Source organism: Miniopterus natalensis, chromosome 11 (genome assembly GCF_054644295.1).
Source record: "Miniopterus natalensis isolate mMinNat1 chromosome 11, mMinNat1.hap1, whole genome shotgun sequence".
NCBI classification, from domain to species: Eukaryota; Metazoa; Chordata; class Mammalia; order Chiroptera; family Miniopteridae; genus Miniopterus; species Miniopterus natalensis.
In genome coordinates this window covers 43,719,082-43,738,266 of record NC_142091.1, presented here as the reverse complement: position 1 = coordinate 43,738,266, position 19,185 = coordinate 43,719,082, and the positions used below count along the sequence as shown (strand labels likewise).

At 39.0% G+C, this 19,185-nt stretch overlaps 1 protein-coding gene across 1 annotated transcript in view; it reads left to right on the top strand.

Annotated features, from left to right (window-relative positions):
* Nucleotides 1-19,185, top strand: part of STK33 (serine/threonine kinase 33) — a 55,668-nt gene that overhangs the window by 8,604 nt on the left and 27,879 nt on the right. Inside the window, exons 4-8 of the mRNA XM_016206609.2 lie at nucleotides 419-523; nucleotides 4,839-4,977; nucleotides 8,011-8,099; nucleotides 9,889-9,973; nucleotides 15,417-15,492. Of these exons, the coding sequence (XP_016062095.2) occupies nucleotides 419-523; nucleotides 4,839-4,977; nucleotides 8,011-8,099; nucleotides 9,889-9,973; nucleotides 15,417-15,492 (494 nt within the window). The remainder of the gene's footprint in view (nucleotides 1-418; nucleotides 524-4,838; nucleotides 4,978-8,010; nucleotides 8,100-9,888; nucleotides 9,974-15,416; nucleotides 15,493-19,185) is intronic.

Sequence of the window (19,185 nt, the reverse complement as noted above, 5' to 3'; positions counted from 1 at the left end):
TAATCAAAGCAAAACAACAAAATAGAAAAAACACTTTGTTTTTATCTTCTCCAATTGATGTCCTTGGAAAGTAGATTTTGTTTTTATTATGCAAACATCAAAGGATCGACAGGATTCTGAAGGAAATACCAAAAAGCATATTAAAAATTGGAATAATTTTTGTGAAGGAACAGAGACCATATTGTAGCTAATTTATAGCAAAAGTCCAAGAAACATATGTAGTTTGAAGCAAAAGTATATATAAAATTATATATAAAATTGGAGAAAGGGGCATAATTTAATTTTATTATGGAAATAAGTTGCACGTGTGTTTTTCTCTCAAGAAAATGTAGGGGGAAAAAGAATTACTGTAACTTTTATGTTGAGGTACGTAGTAGTGACATTCATATGTGACATCTCTATGTCCTCATTATTTAAGGCTGGAAGCTCTGCTGTGAAGTTACTTGAACAGGAGGTGGAAATCCTAAAAAGGGTGAAACATGAGCACATCATACATCTGGAACAAGTGTTTGAGACGCCCAAGGTAATGCTTTAGCAGGGGCTGCGCTGTGAAAGTTGTTATTATTACAAAATGAACATTATTCCTCTCTGAAGTAATCCCTCTGAGGCACAGCTGCTCATGTCCTTGGCATGAGTTTGTCACTGAAGATTGATGAGAGCGTTCTGGAGGACTTTTATTATTGATTGTATAATTAGGTGCCTGATGATTAGATTGATGGCTTTAGTGATATTTTTAGGTGGCATATTGAAAACAAATGTTTAAAATTGAAACAACTTCACACACAACCGGTGATTAGAATTTCCTTAGAGATGGCTTTATTTTGCTTTGGTCCTTGGTTTCTCCATTATAGTCTCTTGGAATATTGTCATAATTTTGCAAGGTTAGCTTTCTAATAAAGTTAGCATGGGTATATTTGGCACTATGTAGAAGGTATTTTTGTTGTCTGTGTCTTACCAACATGTTTAATCTTCCTTCTTCCCTAGATGTTATCATCCTTCTCTTTGAATGCCTGTAATTTTCATTTAGAGTTATTCTGAAGCCCCGGGATTTGCCATTCTACCTCCAGATTGTTTAGTGCCTGTGGGCTTTGGGTGTTTCTTGGCTTGGAGGCAAAGTAATTTAGTGATTAGGCATGTGGACTCTGGGGTCAGATTGCCTGTGCATTTGAATTCTGGCTCCATTATTGGCTATGAGACCATGACAAATTACTCGACCTCTCTAAACCTCAGTTTCCTCATCTGTAAAATGGGTTTAATAATAGTATTGACTTCATTTGGCTGTTGAGTGATTAAATGGGAAAGTGGATATAAAATATCTGTCTCATTAAATGTTAGCTATTGTTCTTTGTTTCCTTTGTCAGTCCCTAAGGCAGTGATGCTTGATTCATTAGGAGTGCGTAGTACCTACCAAAGACCACAGGTATCCTTCATGGGAACAGCATGTGGCAAGGGTGCTGAAAGTCTTCTCTACTTTCAGTCTTAAAGTCATGGTTTTTTTATCTCCTAATCTTCTTAAAATAATTTTGCTCTTTAATCAATAGTTTTAAGCAGTTTGATTATGTTGTGTCTTGGTATAGTTTCCTTCATGCTTCTTATGCTGGTGGTTCATGGAGCCTCTTGGGTCTGTGAGTTGATGGTTTTCATCAAATTTAGGAAATTTCTGGCCATTATTTCTTTAAATATTTTTTCTGCCATCTCCCATTTTGGGGACTCCAAGTACGCATACTAGATTGCTTCGTGTCAGCCCACAGCTTACTGATGCTCTTTTCATTTTTAAAATCTGTTTTCTGTCCTTGTTGCATTTAGCTTAGTTTCTGTTGTGACGTTTTCAGATGCAGCAACCTCCTTTTCTGTAGCGTTGTACACACTATTTGTCCTTCCCGATGGAAATTTAGTTTGAGCCAGTATTTCCTCCTCCTTAAATATAGTTATAATAAATTTTAATGCCCTTTTCTCCTTCCATCATGTGTCATTTCTAGGTCAGCTTTGACTGATTTTCTTTTCCTTCATTACAGGTTATATTTTCCTGTGTCTTTAGATGTCTGTTATTTTTTTATTGGTTGCTGGATATTTTTATATTTTTATAGCTACTCTTTGGCTTTATTGTGGGACATAGTTAAGTGACTTGGAAACTGTCTGAGACTTTTGAAGCTGGCTTTAAGGTTTGTTAGGTGACAGTGGAGCACCCTTTGGTCTAGGGCTGATTTTTTCCTGCTTAGGAGGAAAGACCCTTCTGAGCACTCTACCCAAAGCTCCATGAATGATGAGATTTTCCACCCTGACCATGTGTACGCTCCAGTGATTGTTCCCTCTGTTCCTTTTGCATGGTTCTTTTTCTAGCTTTTGGAAGTTTCCCCATACGCTTGTGCTGATAAGTATTCTGCTGAAGCCCCGAGGGTGACCCTCTGCCAATCTCTGGAGCTTTCTCTGTGTACAGCTTTCTCCTCTTTGGTACTCTGCCCTGGGAACTTTAGGAGTCTTGGCCTTCCTGGACTCCGGCTCCATCGCCTCAATTCATGGAGACTGTTGGGCTCTACTTTACTTCTTCCTGCTCTGTGGCCTGGACGCTCTCTCCAGAGAGCAAACCAGAATAATTCTGTACTTGTCTCTTGTGTTTCCCCTCTCTCAGGGAACACTGCCTGATGTCTAATGCCTCAAACTTGTTGTTTTATATATTTTATCTATTCCTTAAGTTATTGCAGGAGGGAGGGTAAGTCTGGTCTCTGTTACTCCATCTTGGGCACAAGTGAAGTTCCAAATCTAGAATAGGTCCCTCCATGCTGTCTCAAAGGGTAAAAGATCCTTCTTTTTTATAGCTGCATAGTATAGAATAGTTAGAAGGTAACAAAACCATTATCTATGATTGTCGTTTCATGTACTTCATGCTGTTGATTCATGTAGGTCAGACCTGCCTCCCCTCGCTCCCCGGCTCACACAAATGCCTAGACTTTCCATGGAAGCCACCTTTAGAATGACTGGAAATTGCCAGCTGATTGGTTAGGCTGTGATATTAGTACTGATCACTCAGGCTGACTATGTTATGGTTTCTTTCGAGTCCAAATGTTCTCCAGATTGACATGATTATTTCTAATAATTATAAAAAGACTTAAAAAAACTTGTATTGCTATAACTTGTATCAATGTACATATTTAAAATTGATTTTATTTGTATTGTTGGCTAATGTAACTGTTCCTTCTAAATAGTTCACTTACCATTTCATGTACCAGTGATCTCTGCAGTGCCGTCAGAAGAAACATGGCCTTGTTACAAAGCTTATTTGTGTTAAACTTTGCAGAATGGTTAACTTTGAAATTCTAAAGCATCCTGAGGTTTAGTGAGTCAGAATTTTGACTATAAAAAGAAAAGGTGTTAACCTTCTTTTCCTGTTTCCAAGTTTGCCGATTGAACACAGAAGTTGCATTCCTAGTGGTTACAGAATAGAATCAGACCCCAAATCTTAAAAACACCAACAGAAGTCGAGCAGCGCGGAATAGAATGGAGAACGAGAGGGTGTTCTGTGACTGAAAAACAACGGGTGTGGAAAAGACTTGCATTTTAGTTGGCTGTGGATCTTTTTGATTCAATAGATGACCTGACTGTTGGAATACCTAACGTGATCTTAATATGCACCAACATCCAGCAATCTGGAAGAGCATTTCATCTATGGCTTTCACCACACACAGCCCATTAGTCACTAAGTCCCACTGTTTCTTTCTCTTCGTACCTTTCACATCTTTCTCTTCCTCCCCTTCTTGTCTCCATTCTGCGCCTCACATCTGCCCTCTGCAAACAGGTCAGCACACCACTGTGTGCAAGCCAAATCTGGTGCGCTGCCTATTTTTTTTATGACTCATAAGCTAAGGTTCTTTTGTTTTTAAGTGGCTGAAAGAAATTTTAAGAGTAATACTTCATGATGTGAAAATTATATGAAACTGAAATTTCAAAGTCCATAAATAAAGTTTTGTTGGATTGCTTACGATTGCTTTTATGCTACAACAGCAGAGCTGAGTAGCTACAAAAGAGAGAGGTTGTATGGCCTGCAAAGCTGAAAGTATTTCTTGTCTGATTCTGGTCTTTACAGAAAAAGCTTGCTGAGCCTGGCTCCACGTTCCTGCTAGAGTGTTCATTTAGAAATGCAAAGCTGATCTTAGCATACACCTCTCCCCCACCCCAGACACCGGCTTCTGAATCCTCAGTGGCTCCTTGCTGCAGACGGGGACAAGTTCCAAACTCCTTGTGATATCCGAGACTCTTTACAACCTGGCACCAGCCTGTTCTTTCAGCCTCAGCCCCCCACCGTCACCCCCGCCACTGCCCCCACTCTCACTCTCCTCAGCCCTACCAAACTCCCAGTGCTATTAACACTGAGGAATTTGTCATTCTCTTAACAGCCAGTGTCATTTCAAGTTTTGTAGTCTTTGCAAATACCACGTGTTCTACCTGTTCTTGCCCACATTCCCTACCCCTGTATTGCTACTCAGTCATCCAGGCCTGCCTTTAACATCACCTCCTCAGGGAGCATTTTTTAGGCAGAGGCTCCCATCCTCTGTCCTCTGTAACCTCATGGCACTTTGGGCCCGCCTCTTCCACCAGCAGTTACCACCTGATATTAAGTATAACTACATTGTGAGCTCCTTGAGGGTAAAGACTGTGTCTTATGCTTCTGTGTCCCTCTAGCATCCTGCACAGTATCTTGTACATGAGAGATAATAAATATTTTTCAAACAGATTGATGATTAAGATTTTGATCATATTTTTACTATATATATAATATATCACGTTTAAGATCCCCACCTCTATAACTTGATCTCTCTCTCTCTTTAAATATGTAATGTCAGAAAATGTACCTTGTGATGGAGCTTTGTGAGGATGGAGAACTGAAGGAAATGCTGAACAAGAAAGGGCATTTCTCCGAGAATGAGACCAGGTGGATCATTCAGAGCCTCGCCTCAGCTATCGCGTATCTTCACAGCAACGGTAAGAAGGGCCTCCCAGGCCCGACTCCGAGGATGCAGAACGCGTGGGTTCAGGGCGACCCTACTCAGGGTTCATAGTCGCAGAAAGAGCGTCTGCTAGTACAGGAGATTGTGTTTAAGAATTTAAAATGTTTTCCTTTTAAACTTTATTTAAAGATATTTCAATTGGAAACAAGGTGGGCATACAATTACACAGTACATGGACAAAGATGAACTTCCGAACATTTCTAGTCAGCAGTGTGAAAACCAGCCATTATTATCAAATCGAAAATAGACAAATCTATAATAGTGAAATTCTTAAAACATTTACATATGAATAATTTAAAAATTTTTCTCTGCATTTTGTTTTTGTTGTTTAGAGTCATTTTAGGTTCACAGCAAAACTGAGCAGAAGTTGTAGAGATTTCCCACACAGGTTTCCCCACCATCTGAACGTAGAGCACCCCTGTGAAACCTTCTGTAAGCTGAAATGGTGCGAAGCAAAGAATTACCATTGATTTATATGGACAAGTTTTTGAGTGTTCTCAGGCCCATAAAATAGCCTACCAAATCACACCAAATAACGCTAACACACAGTAAGAGCAGGAACGATATGATAAATACACAGCGTGTCTTGTATAGCCATCAATCCACTCAAGCAGCAGACTTTCCATTTTGTCCATTACTGGATACTGACTTTGCTACTTGAAAACCAATAGTGACTTTGGCAGTTTTCAAGATTGTTTATCTCTGTGTATAAATGGTGCAAGCGGTGGATGCGGGCAAGTTCAGCGCATACATAGTATCTTTATTTCATTCACTATGATCAAAATGCTTAATTATGTCCAGTTTTACAGTAACTGTAACACCCTTATGAGCTCTCTTAGCCTTTTTTGATACCTTAGGACACATCTTGTTAACAGATGCACAAAATAAATCGAGATAAAGCCCAGATGCTCACAGACACAGTTCAAAGCTCGACGCCGAGATGCTGAGTGCACTTCCCGGGAAAGGCGCAAGGCGGCGCCCCTCACGCTGCGCAGGGTGCGCGCTCCTCTATAAGGCTCCCTCGAAACAAATGCTAAACTCATTTTTTTTTCTTTCATATTTTTTCATAAAAGCAAAAATCCTCTTTGGATTTCTATTAGTTAGTGAAAACAGGTACTAATGTAGGTCTTTTATAAAAGTGAAGTGGTGTGACATGAACGATTGAAAAGTGGGGGATGCCTGTATACCCCCTGCCCATACTGCACAGCCTCCCCCATTATCAGCAACCCCCCAACACAGAGACATTTTTATAATTGATGAACCTACAGTTGACACATCATTGTCACCCAGGGTCCATACTTTACACTGGGATCACCCTTGGTGTTTTATATTCTATGGGTTTCAACCAATGTTTAATGACCTGTATCCACCATTATAGTATCATACAGAACAGTTTCACTACCTTCAAATCCACCTTTAAAAATTATTCTAGTTATTCTAATTGCTTTTCTTTTGTGTTGCTGCTTTTCCTTATGCTCCTTCCTTTTTTTTTTTCCTCCTTCAAGATTAGTTGGCTTATGTGTGATTTTGGACCCTTTTCATTTAATAGATGAGAGAAAACTTTGTCCTAGAGAGGTGCAGTGCCATGTTAGGTGTGGCAGAGCCAGTACTGGAACCCAAGGGTTCATTCAGCAGATACTCCCTGAGCACCTACTGCATTGTGGTCAGTCCTAGAATAACAAAGATTAGAAGACAAGGCCCCTGCTCCTCTAAGAATTCAGGCTGGTAGGAGATTGAATATGGAATCGTAATTCAACGTGGTACTTTCCCTAACAGGGAGACACAGAAAGTGCAAGGAGCATAGGCGTAACAGGGCCTCATTCAGTTTGGAAAGGCAGGGGACAATTCACAGAGGAAGCAAAACACGAGCTGAGGGATACTGACTCAGATGGAAAAGGGAGGGCTTTCAGGTAGAGCACAACAGTTTTTGCGAGGCTGGCAAACCAATCCATAATATTACGCTGTCAGTTTTCCCACATCAAGCTATAAATCCAGTATAATTCAAAACAAAAATCTTAACCAGATTTTTCATGAAATGTGATAAAATTATTCTGAAATGGGTGAGAAGAGCAAAGAAAACAATGAAAAAGAACAATGGAACAGCAAGGAGACTTGCCCCACCAAGAATCAAAACATACTATAAAGATATGTTAATTAAAACGATGTGGTATTTATGTAAGAAGAGGTAAGCAGAGCAATAGAAACAATAAAAACCCCAAAATTATAGGCTGGGAACTGTGTAAGGGATCTACAAATGGTTGGGTATAATTGCCAGACCAGGGCTCATTCAGCTACATTTTTCCAGCCATTGTACATATAACCTTTTAGGCCTGGAGAAGTGATTGCTGTGGATATGAACCAAATCAGTTATCTGCAAAGGAAGTGCTTGGAACATGATTATCTGCATGTACATAAAAACCCTGCCTGAGGTCTAACACGTTCACCTGGAGATTTTGTGTCTCAAGAGTGTTTGCTTGTTTTTTATTTTAACATATAAAGGGTAGTAAAGTGTGTGCTGATGTTATAGAAAAATATACCAAAGTAAGTGTAGTTTGTATACATGTAGCCGGGTTGCAGTGTGTTAAGTGTTTATACTGGCAATACCCTATGCACAGAAGGAGAGAAGTAATCCTCTACTTGAAGATCTAAGGGTATGTGAAACCTCCCTGGGCTTGTAACTACACTTGTCTCCCTCCTGCTGGTAATTCCTGACCCTGGGCAGGATCTTCTTCCACACTCACCAGCTACTCGTCCTGAAGAGCAGCAGCCAGGTGGGGCAGCAGGCGAGTGGGGAGAGGTGAGGGAGTCAAAGAAGGTGGTTAGAAACGTGGAGAACAGGGATCGGAATATAAGGAAATGGAACAGAGCAGAATTATGCTTGGCCCACCTCAAATATTTCAACGGTGGACATTAATCTGTCCAACATATTTATCTGTTGTATCTGTGTCCCCTCTAATTATTTTTCCATTATTCATTTCATTTGATTTGTTGTTTATTTTCTTGGTAGATATAGTACATAGAGACCTAAAACTGGAAAACATCATGGTTAAAAGCAGCTTTACTGATGATAACAATGAAATGAACTTAAACATAAAGGTAAGTATTAGAAATGGTGGTAAATATTTGCCTATAAACAGTTTGATAACTAAGTGATAAAGCACATCCTCTTTTTAGACACATTTTGGAAGCTTTGAGCAGCCAGAAAACAAGTGGCTGGGGCTAAAAAAATTAAAAAAGAAATTCACAAAAGAGGTTGTAACTGACAAGAATAACTTTGCAAGTTAAGTGGTACTGTTGAATTTTTTTAAAGTACATAGTCATTTGGATAGTTCTAAATCATTAGTTAATAGCAAGCAAACAGATGCTCTGAATTCTAATTAATTTCAAAATTATGCCTGGTAATTTGATGTAAATGTGTTACAGATTTAGAAAAAACACACCTTGGCTGTGCCTCTGATACTAAATTAATGCTAAAGTTTGCATTTCTCACTGAAAATCTTCCTGGGTATTAATATTTATATCCCAAGCACAATTAACATGCCAAGTGTTTATTCTTGAAGATTTTATTCAAATTAAGTGTTCCTTAATGTCAAATAAATGATAAGATACATTATTTATTACTTAGCACTTTAATAGTGGCTGCTTTCAAAATATATGAATGCGTTAATTTAGGAACAAAATGTCTGTGGCTAATGCGCTCTGTTGCAGATGCTAAATCCCTGTAATTTAAGTAGGTTTAACAGCATTGTTGTTTTACCTGAGTAAATGTTCTTGAATATTTACATCATAAACTCTGCGAAGGCAGGAATTGTGTATGCCCTATTCACTGTTGGTACTCGGAGTAATGCCTGAAACATAGTATGTGCTCAATTAATATTTGGTGACTGAGGGAATAAATGCTCTCCAAAGAACTGAATTGGATCGTGAAAGCTTTTGTTTATTTGACATCTGTATAGATTTTCTGTGGAGAAAGATATGTGTCATAGTGCTCCAGGTGGGATAATTGAGAAAACTCCTGGGGAAGTTGATTAATCTATTTAGAAGAACAGTGATATCACCTGTTGACAGGAACATTTTCTTACTCTGTAAGGTACTGGAAACTTTGCACTCAGTGTCTATGGACCAACAGCCCATCTTTGGTTGTGTGATCAATAAATGTGCCTGTTTTTCTGCTTTCAGCCCAAGGCTGTTCCAACTTGGGAGACAAGACCAAGGGCACATACTGAATATTTAATAACCACATGTTTAATGACCAGGTTTAGAACTGAGCCGAAAGACTGCAGTTGCAGCAGCAGGCCTCCAGTGTATTTGTATTATACTGTATTTTTTTCCTGTTAATTTGCTTCTTGTAGTTTCTAATAGTGTAGTTTTAATTAGTACACTCTAGAAACACAAAGGAAATAACAAAGAAAAGATGGTATTTACCAGAGATAATGTTTTTTAAATAATTACAAAAGGGGGGAGTTTCTGCTAAAAAGGATAGTGATTTGCATTTATAACAGTGCTTTAAACAGAAACATAGCTTGAGGTTCAGAAAAGTAGATAATAAACATAACAAGGCTGGACTGAATCTTACAGTGAAAAACTTCTTAAAAATAACTTCTATTTGAAAAAAGTTAAATGCCTTCTCTCAAGATGCCACTTGCTATGTTGAGCTGGTGAATTGGGTCAGTAGGAACGAACTGTCAGCATTCTGGGTGTTTTCTCAAGATCTGAGGAGCCCAGCTTCTCTCCATCAGGTCTCTTCTTCACAGAGGGGGTGGGTGGGGAGGGAAAGCAGGCTCCTCCATCTTCAGGGACCCCTGAATTACATGCAGTCACAAAACCCAGCCTTCAGTGTTGGACGCTGGGACAGGAGCGCGGGTGACTGAGCTTCTCCTTCTAGGTGACGGATTTTGGGTTAGCGGTGAAGAAGCATGGCGGGAGCGAGGCCATGCTGCAGACCACGTGCGGGACTCCTATCTACATGGGTAAGTCAGGAAGCTTTAAATGGTCTGGATTTTTTAAAATTAAAATGTAGAATGAGTAATGTGGATTAAAACTTGAGCAATTTGATTTTGCTGTCATGACTTAATGGTCCTGATCGAGCTACTTTTTCTTTTATTAGGTCAAATAATTTCAGTTGTTTTAGCATTTTTCTTATAGCTTTGACCTTCAAAGATGGTAGTCTTTATGGTTTCTCTGGGCTCTTGTTATCGTTTTTTATTTCTTTAAGTAATACCCCAAGCTTAATTACTGTTTTTGTTAATTCATGCTAAAATCATGTGTGTTTTGCTTCTTCCATTTTTTATTCAATTTCATTGCCATCAAATAGTTTTTCATAAAGAATACGGATTAAATATATTTGTAAAACAATTTTCCATTTTTTCTAAATGTGATTTTAACAACTTTCCTAAAGTCTAACTTAAATACCATAAAAAAGGTGCCATTCAGTGATTTTTCGTACGTTTGCAGAGTTGTGCAACCATCACCACAATCCAGTTTCAGAACAATCCTACCCCAAAAAGTTGCCTCATGCCTCTTTGCACTCAGTCTCATGCCCATCCCAAACCCAGGTAACCACTAATTTTTTTGTCGCTCTAGATTTACCTTTTCTGAGCATTCCCTGCAAACGGGACTGCACAGTATGTAGTCTTTTATGCCTGGCTCCTTTCCCCTGGTGTCGTGTCTTTGAGGTCCAGCCTTGTGTAGAATGGGGCTGGAGGCTGTTCCTTTACACTGCTGAGCAGTTGTCCACTGCATGGATGTGCCCCAGTTTGTCCATCCATTTGTTAGTTGATGGTCAGGGGGGTTGTTTCCAGTTTGGGGCTATTAGGAATAATGCTGTTATGAACATTCATGTACAAGTATTTCTGTGGCCATATTGTTTTGTTTTCTTTGTGTAGCTTCCTAGGAGTGAAATTGCTGGGTTACGTACTACTTATGTTTAAAATTTTAAGAAACTGCCAAATGATTTTCCGAAGTGGCTGCAACATTTTACTATCTGCTAGCAGTGTGTAAGGGTTTTAGATTCTTCACATCCTTGCTGACACGATACTGCCTGTCTTTTTAAATTACGGCCATTCTAGTGGGTATGAAGTAGTATCCCATTGTGGTTTTAATTTGCGTTACCCTAACTATATTAATGGCTTTTTAAAATGTTGAACCATCCTTGCACTTTTGGGTTTATCCCCATTTGGTTTAATACACTGCTGTATTCAGTTTGTCCCCGCGTTATTTAGGAGCTGTGAGAGCAGCTTGCTTTCTTTTGTGCTGCCCTTGTCTTTTTTGATGTTAGGGTTATGTTTGCCTCATTTAAAAAATAAAACACTTTCACTTTTTATATGCTCATGAACCATTTAGGTAGTAGAAATTATCTATGCATTAGTTTGATGAAATTTCCTCTTAAAATATTTGGTCCTGATATCCTTTGGGGGATGAAGTTTCTATTATATTTTCAACTTATTCTAGGTTATTCAAGTTTTTCACATCGTTTTGAATCGTTTTTATAATTTATGTTTTTTAGAAAATTGTTTGTTACATTGAGATTTTACATTTTATTAACATAAATATGCAGATATATTCACTTGCAATTTTCAGATTCTCCTGTGTATTTGTGGTTATCTCCCTTTATTGGTCCCTAATGTTTTTTAGGAAGGCAGCACTATGATGCAATATTGGTAATGTGGCCTCTGAGATCACCTGCCTAACTCAGGATTTCAGCTCTATCACTCACTATCTGATTAATCCTAGGCAAATAACTGCTTTTGTCGCAATTTCTACATCATATAATAGGGATTATGCTGCTCATTTATCAAAAAAATTTTCCGTATCTTCTTTGTGTCAGACACTGGTCTAGATATTGGGAATACAACAGTGAACAAAACATAAAAATGTCATGCTGGCAAAAACCTTAAACGAGATAAAGAAGTAAAATATCTGGTACATCAGAGAAAAGTGCTAAGGGAGAAAAATAAAACAGGGAAAGGAGAGGATGTATTTAAAGTAGTAATAATAATGCCTTGTCAGGCTGGCAGGAGAATTAAATGGGAAATGTCTGTAAAGTGATTAGTACAGTGCCTGGCTCGTGGGGCTCAGTTTTAGCTCTTGTGCTAATACTGATCATTTTTTTCTTGATCAAATTTGTTAGCGGTTAGGCAAGTTTATTGTGATTTCAAAGAATCAGCCCAAGTCTAATGTTATTTGGGTTGCTTTTTCATTAATTTTTGCTTTTATCTTTCTGAATTCCTTTTTTTCTACTTTCTTTTGGTTTTTAACTTCCTAACCTAAATGTTTATTTGTTTTCAGCCTTCTTGTTTTCTAATAAATGCATTTAAGGTTATGTATTTTCCTCTGAGTACTTCTTTGACCATTTCTTTTGCTATAGTGCCCAAATTATATCGACTGTTTCTTTTTTAAAATATTTTTATTGTTGACCCTATTACAGATGTCCCCCGTTTCTCCCCCCTTTACTCACTTCTACCCAGCCCCTGCCCTCTGCCTCTGGCCTTCACCACACTGTTGTCTCTGTCCATTGGCTATGCATATATGTTCTCTGGCCAGCTTTAGTTTTAGTCTTCCTCTTTAGTTCAAGAATTATTTAGAAATGCTTTTAGAATTTTCCAGGTGGTTATGATGTGTTTGCTGTTCATGTGAATGTGTGATAGTTTTCCTAGCCTTTTGGTTTTTCTGTCTGGTTTTCCTCATTGTAGAGGGCAGTTGTGACCTAAGGCTCTACCAGCTTTTAGGAATTTTCTTTATGATTGAACACATGATTGTTTCTGTAAATGTTGCATTGCGTATTTAGAAGTATGTATATTCCTGGTTTGTTGAGCATAAAAATTTCTCTGTATTCGTGTTTATAAAATCAAATGTGATACCATACCTTTGTGATTTAAACTTTCCATGTTGTTAATTTAATTTTGCTTGCTGCTTCTCTTGGTTTCTCAGAGAGAAAGTTATTAAAGTCACCCACCAAGATAGGGCTTTAGAAATTCTTTTTTTCTTTCTAGTAGATTTATTAAAAAATCTACTTTACTGAAATATAATCTGCATACAACAAAATGTATAAATATTAAGTGTAAAGTTCGATGAGTTTTGAGAAATGCATATCCTTATATAATCACTACCCTAAGAAGATACACAACTGTCACTCCAGAAAGTCCCTTTGTCTCCCATCCAGACTCCAACAGCCACTAATGATTTCTATCACCACAGCTTAGTTTTGCTTGTCTAGAACTTGATATAAATAGAATCATACAGTATATATTCTTTTGTCTGTTTTCTTCTGTCCCGTATAATGATTAATGCTTTTTAGACATGTTAGTAGTTTCTTTTATTTTGTTGAGGCGTACACTGACTTCATTAGTTTTTTGCCTACTCGATGCATAAAGTTTCTAAATTGTTTTATCTTATTTAGGAAAAGGCTACTTTAGATTCTGTTCATATCCTCCTGTTGGCAAAAGACATCTGGTCTGTAGTTATATGGGGAAAATATATCCAAGCACCCTGAGTTTTATGCCTGCTTATTAGTTGTCTACACTGATAACAAGTGAGAGAACAAGAGAGAAGACAGATGGTTTGTAGAGCTTTGCTGACTTTCTAAATGGCTCCTTGGCACAGTTGCTCTGGCCTCTGCCCCCCTGTGAGAGCTGTGATGACAGTGCGGTAGAAATGCCCCTGGTAATTAAGATGCCTCTGAAAGATGAGCGCCCGGATTCGGGCCCCGCTGTGTGTGAGCACCTGTGTGCAGATTCTTCGTGGACGCTAATCCCAGGATTTGCCCTTGTCAGAGACACGTGGCCAGGAAGCAACTTCAGTGATTCCATAAAGATTTAAGTAGAGCTAAAGAATACGAGTAATTGCTTAGAGGAAAATATTAATTAGCAATTTTCAATGATTTGGACATGAATTATTCATCTGTTAATTATCTATAGTTAAGCCTTTTCTCATTCTTTCTTCTGTTTAGTTTTTAACTTTGTGGTTGCTTTTTAGCCCCTTTAACAAAGGAAGAGGAAATAAAATTTCATTTGCTTTTAGTAGTTGTAAAAGGCGTGGGTGGCCCTGGCCCGGGTGGCTCAGTGGCTAGTGCGTCAGCCCTCGGACTGAAGGGTCCCAGGCTTGATTCCTGGTCAGGGGCACGTTCCTCGGCTGCAGGCTCGCTCCGGCCCTGGGCGGGGCGTGTGCAGGATGCAGGCGTGTGCAGGACGCAGCCAGTCCGTGTGTCTCTCATAGAGACGCCTCTCCCTCCCTCTCTCTCTCCCTCTCTCTCTCCCTCTCTCCCTCCCTCCCTCCCTCTCTCTCCCCTCTCCCTCCCTCCCTTCCACTCTCTCTGAAAAGCAATGGAAAAACTATCCTCCGGTGAGGGTTAAAAAAAAAGGGTGTGTGTGTGTGTGTGTGTAGGTGAGGGAGATTGAAACTGTCCTAAATAAAAACACCTTTGTAACTTTAGGCAAATCACTTAATATACTGAAACTTAAGTTTCCTCACTGACAAAGTGAGTCAGATGCCTGATACCTATCCCACAAAATGCTTAACATAATTAATGTAAATACCGTAACTTATACAAAGGCGTATTATAAATGTTAAAGTTCTATTGAAATATATACATATCTTTTATTTTTATATTTATAGCTGTTCTATTCTCCCTTTTTCCTTAAAGAAAGATATTTGATTCCTTACTGTAGAGGTACAGTAAACATATTCCTGAAATATCATACGTGACTTTCTTAAAAACCAGCCATTATAAAAATCTAATCATTAAAAAATGTGCTACCTTAAAGTTAAAAAAAAAAGTTCTGCTTTGAAAGATTGTTTAAAGGAGCCCTATTGTGAACACAGTGTAAAGTCAGAAGCAGTCGGGGAGTCGGGAGTGCTGTGACTAATTGGCTTCTTGATCCAGTTATGTCACAGGAACTCTCTCTTTGTCTCAGTTTTTTCATTTAGGAAACACGGAAAATAATTCTCATTCTGTCATAGGAGTGCTGTGATTTTATTATTATTTTACTAAAGTGACTTATAACCATTTATCTTAGTTTCTCAGTGAATCCAGATTTTCACATCCTGGGCTTGCTTTAAATTATATCCACGTATTTAATTCTATTTTTGTAAAGAACCGAGACACTGTTGTCTTCTACTGTAACTCCACGATCTTCACAAAACCATTTCTCAACGATTCCAGAGGAGTGGAGAGTAGCCGTCCATTTCCACAGTTTGTGCAGTCGTTCTGTTACAAGTTAAATGACAGGAGTGAGGATACGGCGACATCAGTGGTTAGGCCCGTGCGGGATTCATTTAACATCTGCTGTTGGTTCTCTTTTTCCCTGTGGGGGAGTACATTACAGCACATCAGCACATTTCTCAGGCTTTGTGTTTAGGCATTTAAAAGTCATTGATTGTATTATTAAAACTGTTTTGTTTCTGCTTGTTTGGCAGCCCCTGAAGTGATCAATGCCCACGACTACAGCCAACAGTGTGACATTTGGAGCATAGGTGTCATCATGTACATGTTGTAAGTAGCCCGATAAATGTGCAGTTAAAAATGAATGAATCATTTCTAACAGTAGAATCATGCATATTTTTTTAAAATTTATTTTTTAGTCCTCATCAGAGGACATATTTTTCCCCCCATTGCTTTTCAGAGAGTGGAAGGGAAAGAGAGAGGGTGGGGAGGGAGGAACATCAGTGTGAGAGAGAGACATCGATTGGTTGCCTCCTGCACACTCCCCAGCTGGGGCCCAGGATGGAGCCTGTAGCTGAGGTACCTGCCCTTGGTCTGAATCGAACCCGGGACCCTTCAGTCCACAGGCCAATGCTCTAACCATTGAGCAAAACCAGCTATGGCAAATCATGCAGATTTTAAATTAAAACTAAACAATATAGTTTTTAAAAAGTGACTGGAAAAACAATTGGGAAGTCACTCTAAAAGCTCTCTTATTCATTGTCAGGTACATAGATTAGGTATTCTTTTTAATACTATAAATTTATAACTTTCAGCTTTGCTTTTTACTGATCTGCAAATGCTACAATGCACTGTATGATCAGAGCCAAGTGAAAAACTTGCTGTAAAACTTCCCCGATCCACCCGGCCGGGTGTGACTCAGAGGTTGAGCGTTGACCTAGGATCCAGGTGATCAGGGTTCGATTCCCAGTCAGGGCACATACCTGGGTTGCCGGCTCAGTCCCCATTTGGGGGCATGCAGGAGGTGGGGGTGTGCAGGAGGCAGCCAATCAATGATTCTCTCATCATTGATGGTTCTATCTCCCTCTCCCTCCCTCTCTCTGAAATCAATAAAGATATATTTTTTAAAAAACAAACAAAACTTCCCCGATCCTTTGCTACAAACCAAGCTTCTTTGTATTTTCTCCAGGGATTCACGCAGGGCCCAACAGGTAGAGGAGGTTCTGGGACCTGGTACTAGAGCCGCCCTATGGAGAGGCAGGTGTGACGGGTGGAAACTAACCAGACAGAGGTTCCGCCCAGAATCCCTGTATCTCATGCTTCTGGGTCTTGGCTTACGTAGTTCCTTCTGCCTAGAATCTTCTCTTTCTTCTCTACTGACCTCTCTCCTGGATGTGCCCAGGTCAAACGTTAGCACCTTATATTTCCCTAACACCTACTCTACCTCGGCAGAGTTACTGCATTCATTATGTATACTTTCCCAGGGGATTTAAGGTAACATAGAAAAATGCGTGCAAAACAGCAACATTGAAAGAAAAACAAAATAATAAAATAAGAATATTTTAACCAGGAAGGTTTGCACATGTGTAAATTTGATAGAATTCATTGTTCGCTTCTCTGTGTTCTCCTAGCCTGTTTAAAAACTAGATTATAATATTGTAATATAATTATTGTATTATGTATATTGCATCTATTTTCCTGGCTCTAAATTCCATGAAGGACAGACATCTTATTCGTCTCTGCATCCCTGGTGTCTGGTACGATAGTTGGCATGTCGTCAGTGCTCAATATGTTTGTTAAATTGAATTAAAGTGAATTTTCTAAGAGGTGTTCTGAAAAGTTAGTGACCATAGTTCTGCCTCTTGGTGAATATGAATATTTTTCTGTTGATGCAACATTAGTTTTACGGTCATATTGAAGATTTCCTGCGTACTGCCTCTTCAGATCATTTCTAAGCATTGACATCACAGTGGGCTCATTTTCGTAGTTCTGTGTAATGGGATACACAGGCAGAGGGAATGGGACGATGTGGTCACAGCTGTAACTGCTTAGAGTGCATAGAGTGTAAATGTATTCACAAAGTTTTGAGCATTGTTTTGTGCTAGTTAGAATCGTGTCATAAAAATTCTAAACCTTAGTCTTTAATTAAAAATATGACCATTTTAACTTAGTGTTTTATACTCCCAAGACTTTCTAGACAACACAAGTTGAATATATGTGTAATCGAATATTACACAATTCATGTGTTTGCTGCCTTCTTAGTTTGAAGTTGGTGTTAAGGAAAGTGATAGGGTATTAATATGTTAACATTTTTTCTCTTTCTTCAAGACATAATTTTAATTTTTCTGCTTCAGAGCATGGCTGCATAGCATCACAAATGACACCTTTTTTCCTTTACAGTAGACTCTCACTTAGCTAATCAGAGCCTATTCATTAGTCTGCCTGAGCCCAGTGGTCTTATAGATAATTTCCTTCACCAAGGGCACAAACATATTACCTTCTCCAGGGGGTTATTTTCTTGTTTATCAGTTACTCCTGATTTATTTCTACTTAATTGGACAATGATAACATACTTCCTCAAGGTGAAATCAACATAAATACTCTTTATGTGTATATCCTCTGCTGCTTTGATTCCTATGAATGCAACAGAAAATAATAGGGAAGCTATAAGAGGCATTTTTCATGTCTTGGGTTTCCTTTTCTGGATGTGCAGAAAATTGCTATCATAAAATTTCACATGCTGCTGATTGACCAACCATTAGATACATTCTTGTGTAAGTAAAATTGCAAAGGACAGAAAAAATGGAATTTTAAAAACATAGCCCTTGAGCTATAGTTGCTTGCTAGTCAGGCAGTGCAGGGGCAGCTAAGAAATTGGTAAATGTGCACGTCCCTGGTTATTAACAGGCTCAATGAGCTGGGCTTTTGCTGGCCTATGCTTATTACCTATAGGTAGTAATTGTCCATAAGACCATTTTTCTGGCTTTTAAAAAAGTGCATTTTAAAAGTAAATAATAGTGAGGCAAGTAAGATCAGAGAGAGGGGGGTCAGAATGAGCTGGAGAAGTAAAAAGTATTAAAGTGAGAATTTGTGGAACCATTCGGTAAATACCTCTCTCTTAACAAGAACCTGTTGGTAAATGAAAAGCTTCATTGTCCAGCTCAGTTTGATAACCTACTAGGATGAAAACAACCTCCCCCCCCAGGAAAATCATCGTCGTCATTTTCATGCACAATATTTATCAAACTTAGACTTATTTGGAAAATGTTCATGGGAAAGATTTTTAAAGAACTTAAAGAAAAATAGCTAAAAATTCCATAGAAACTTCCATGCCTGTTAGAGGCCTGCAGACCATGTCCGTAAACACACAATGGACCAGCATGGGGGGTCCAATGGAGTTGCACCATTTTATTTGTTCAGCGACAAAGCGGAAAAATACAATCTTGAGAGTCGACCAATAAACACAGAGCTGCCTCTGTGCTGAGTCCAGGCCCTGCTTCTGTCTGGTCGCCACTGGGAGAGTCTGGTCGTCGCACACAGCGTTGCCCTCAGGAGTCGAGCTGACAGTGGTGGGGATGGCTAACATTTGTTGAGAGTGACCATGAACTGAACTCGACTTTGAAGCGTGTCTCTGTGGGTTTGGGCTGGATTATCTACTGAAGCATAGGCTTGCCATGCTCTTCGTGAGTATAGCACAGTTTACCCTTTTAAAAGATTCTAATGCCACATCGTTCCTCTACTCTAAAATGTGCAAACAAGCTCATGTCTAGACAGACTGCTCGTGGTTTCACTGATGTTGGTCTTATGTACGCTCAGCTTTCACCCTTTCAGACCGAGGGATCAAATCGTCTCCATCTGATTTTTCTCATCCAGACCCTCTTCATTTTGTAGACTATTTTTGAAGAGTTGTGGTCATTTTAATGAATTTTTTTTAGCTTTGACTCAGAGCCTATAGACATTCCCAGGGTTATCCTAGGGTTAGTCTTACTAACGTTTGTATAGTATTTTACTGTGGGTAAAACT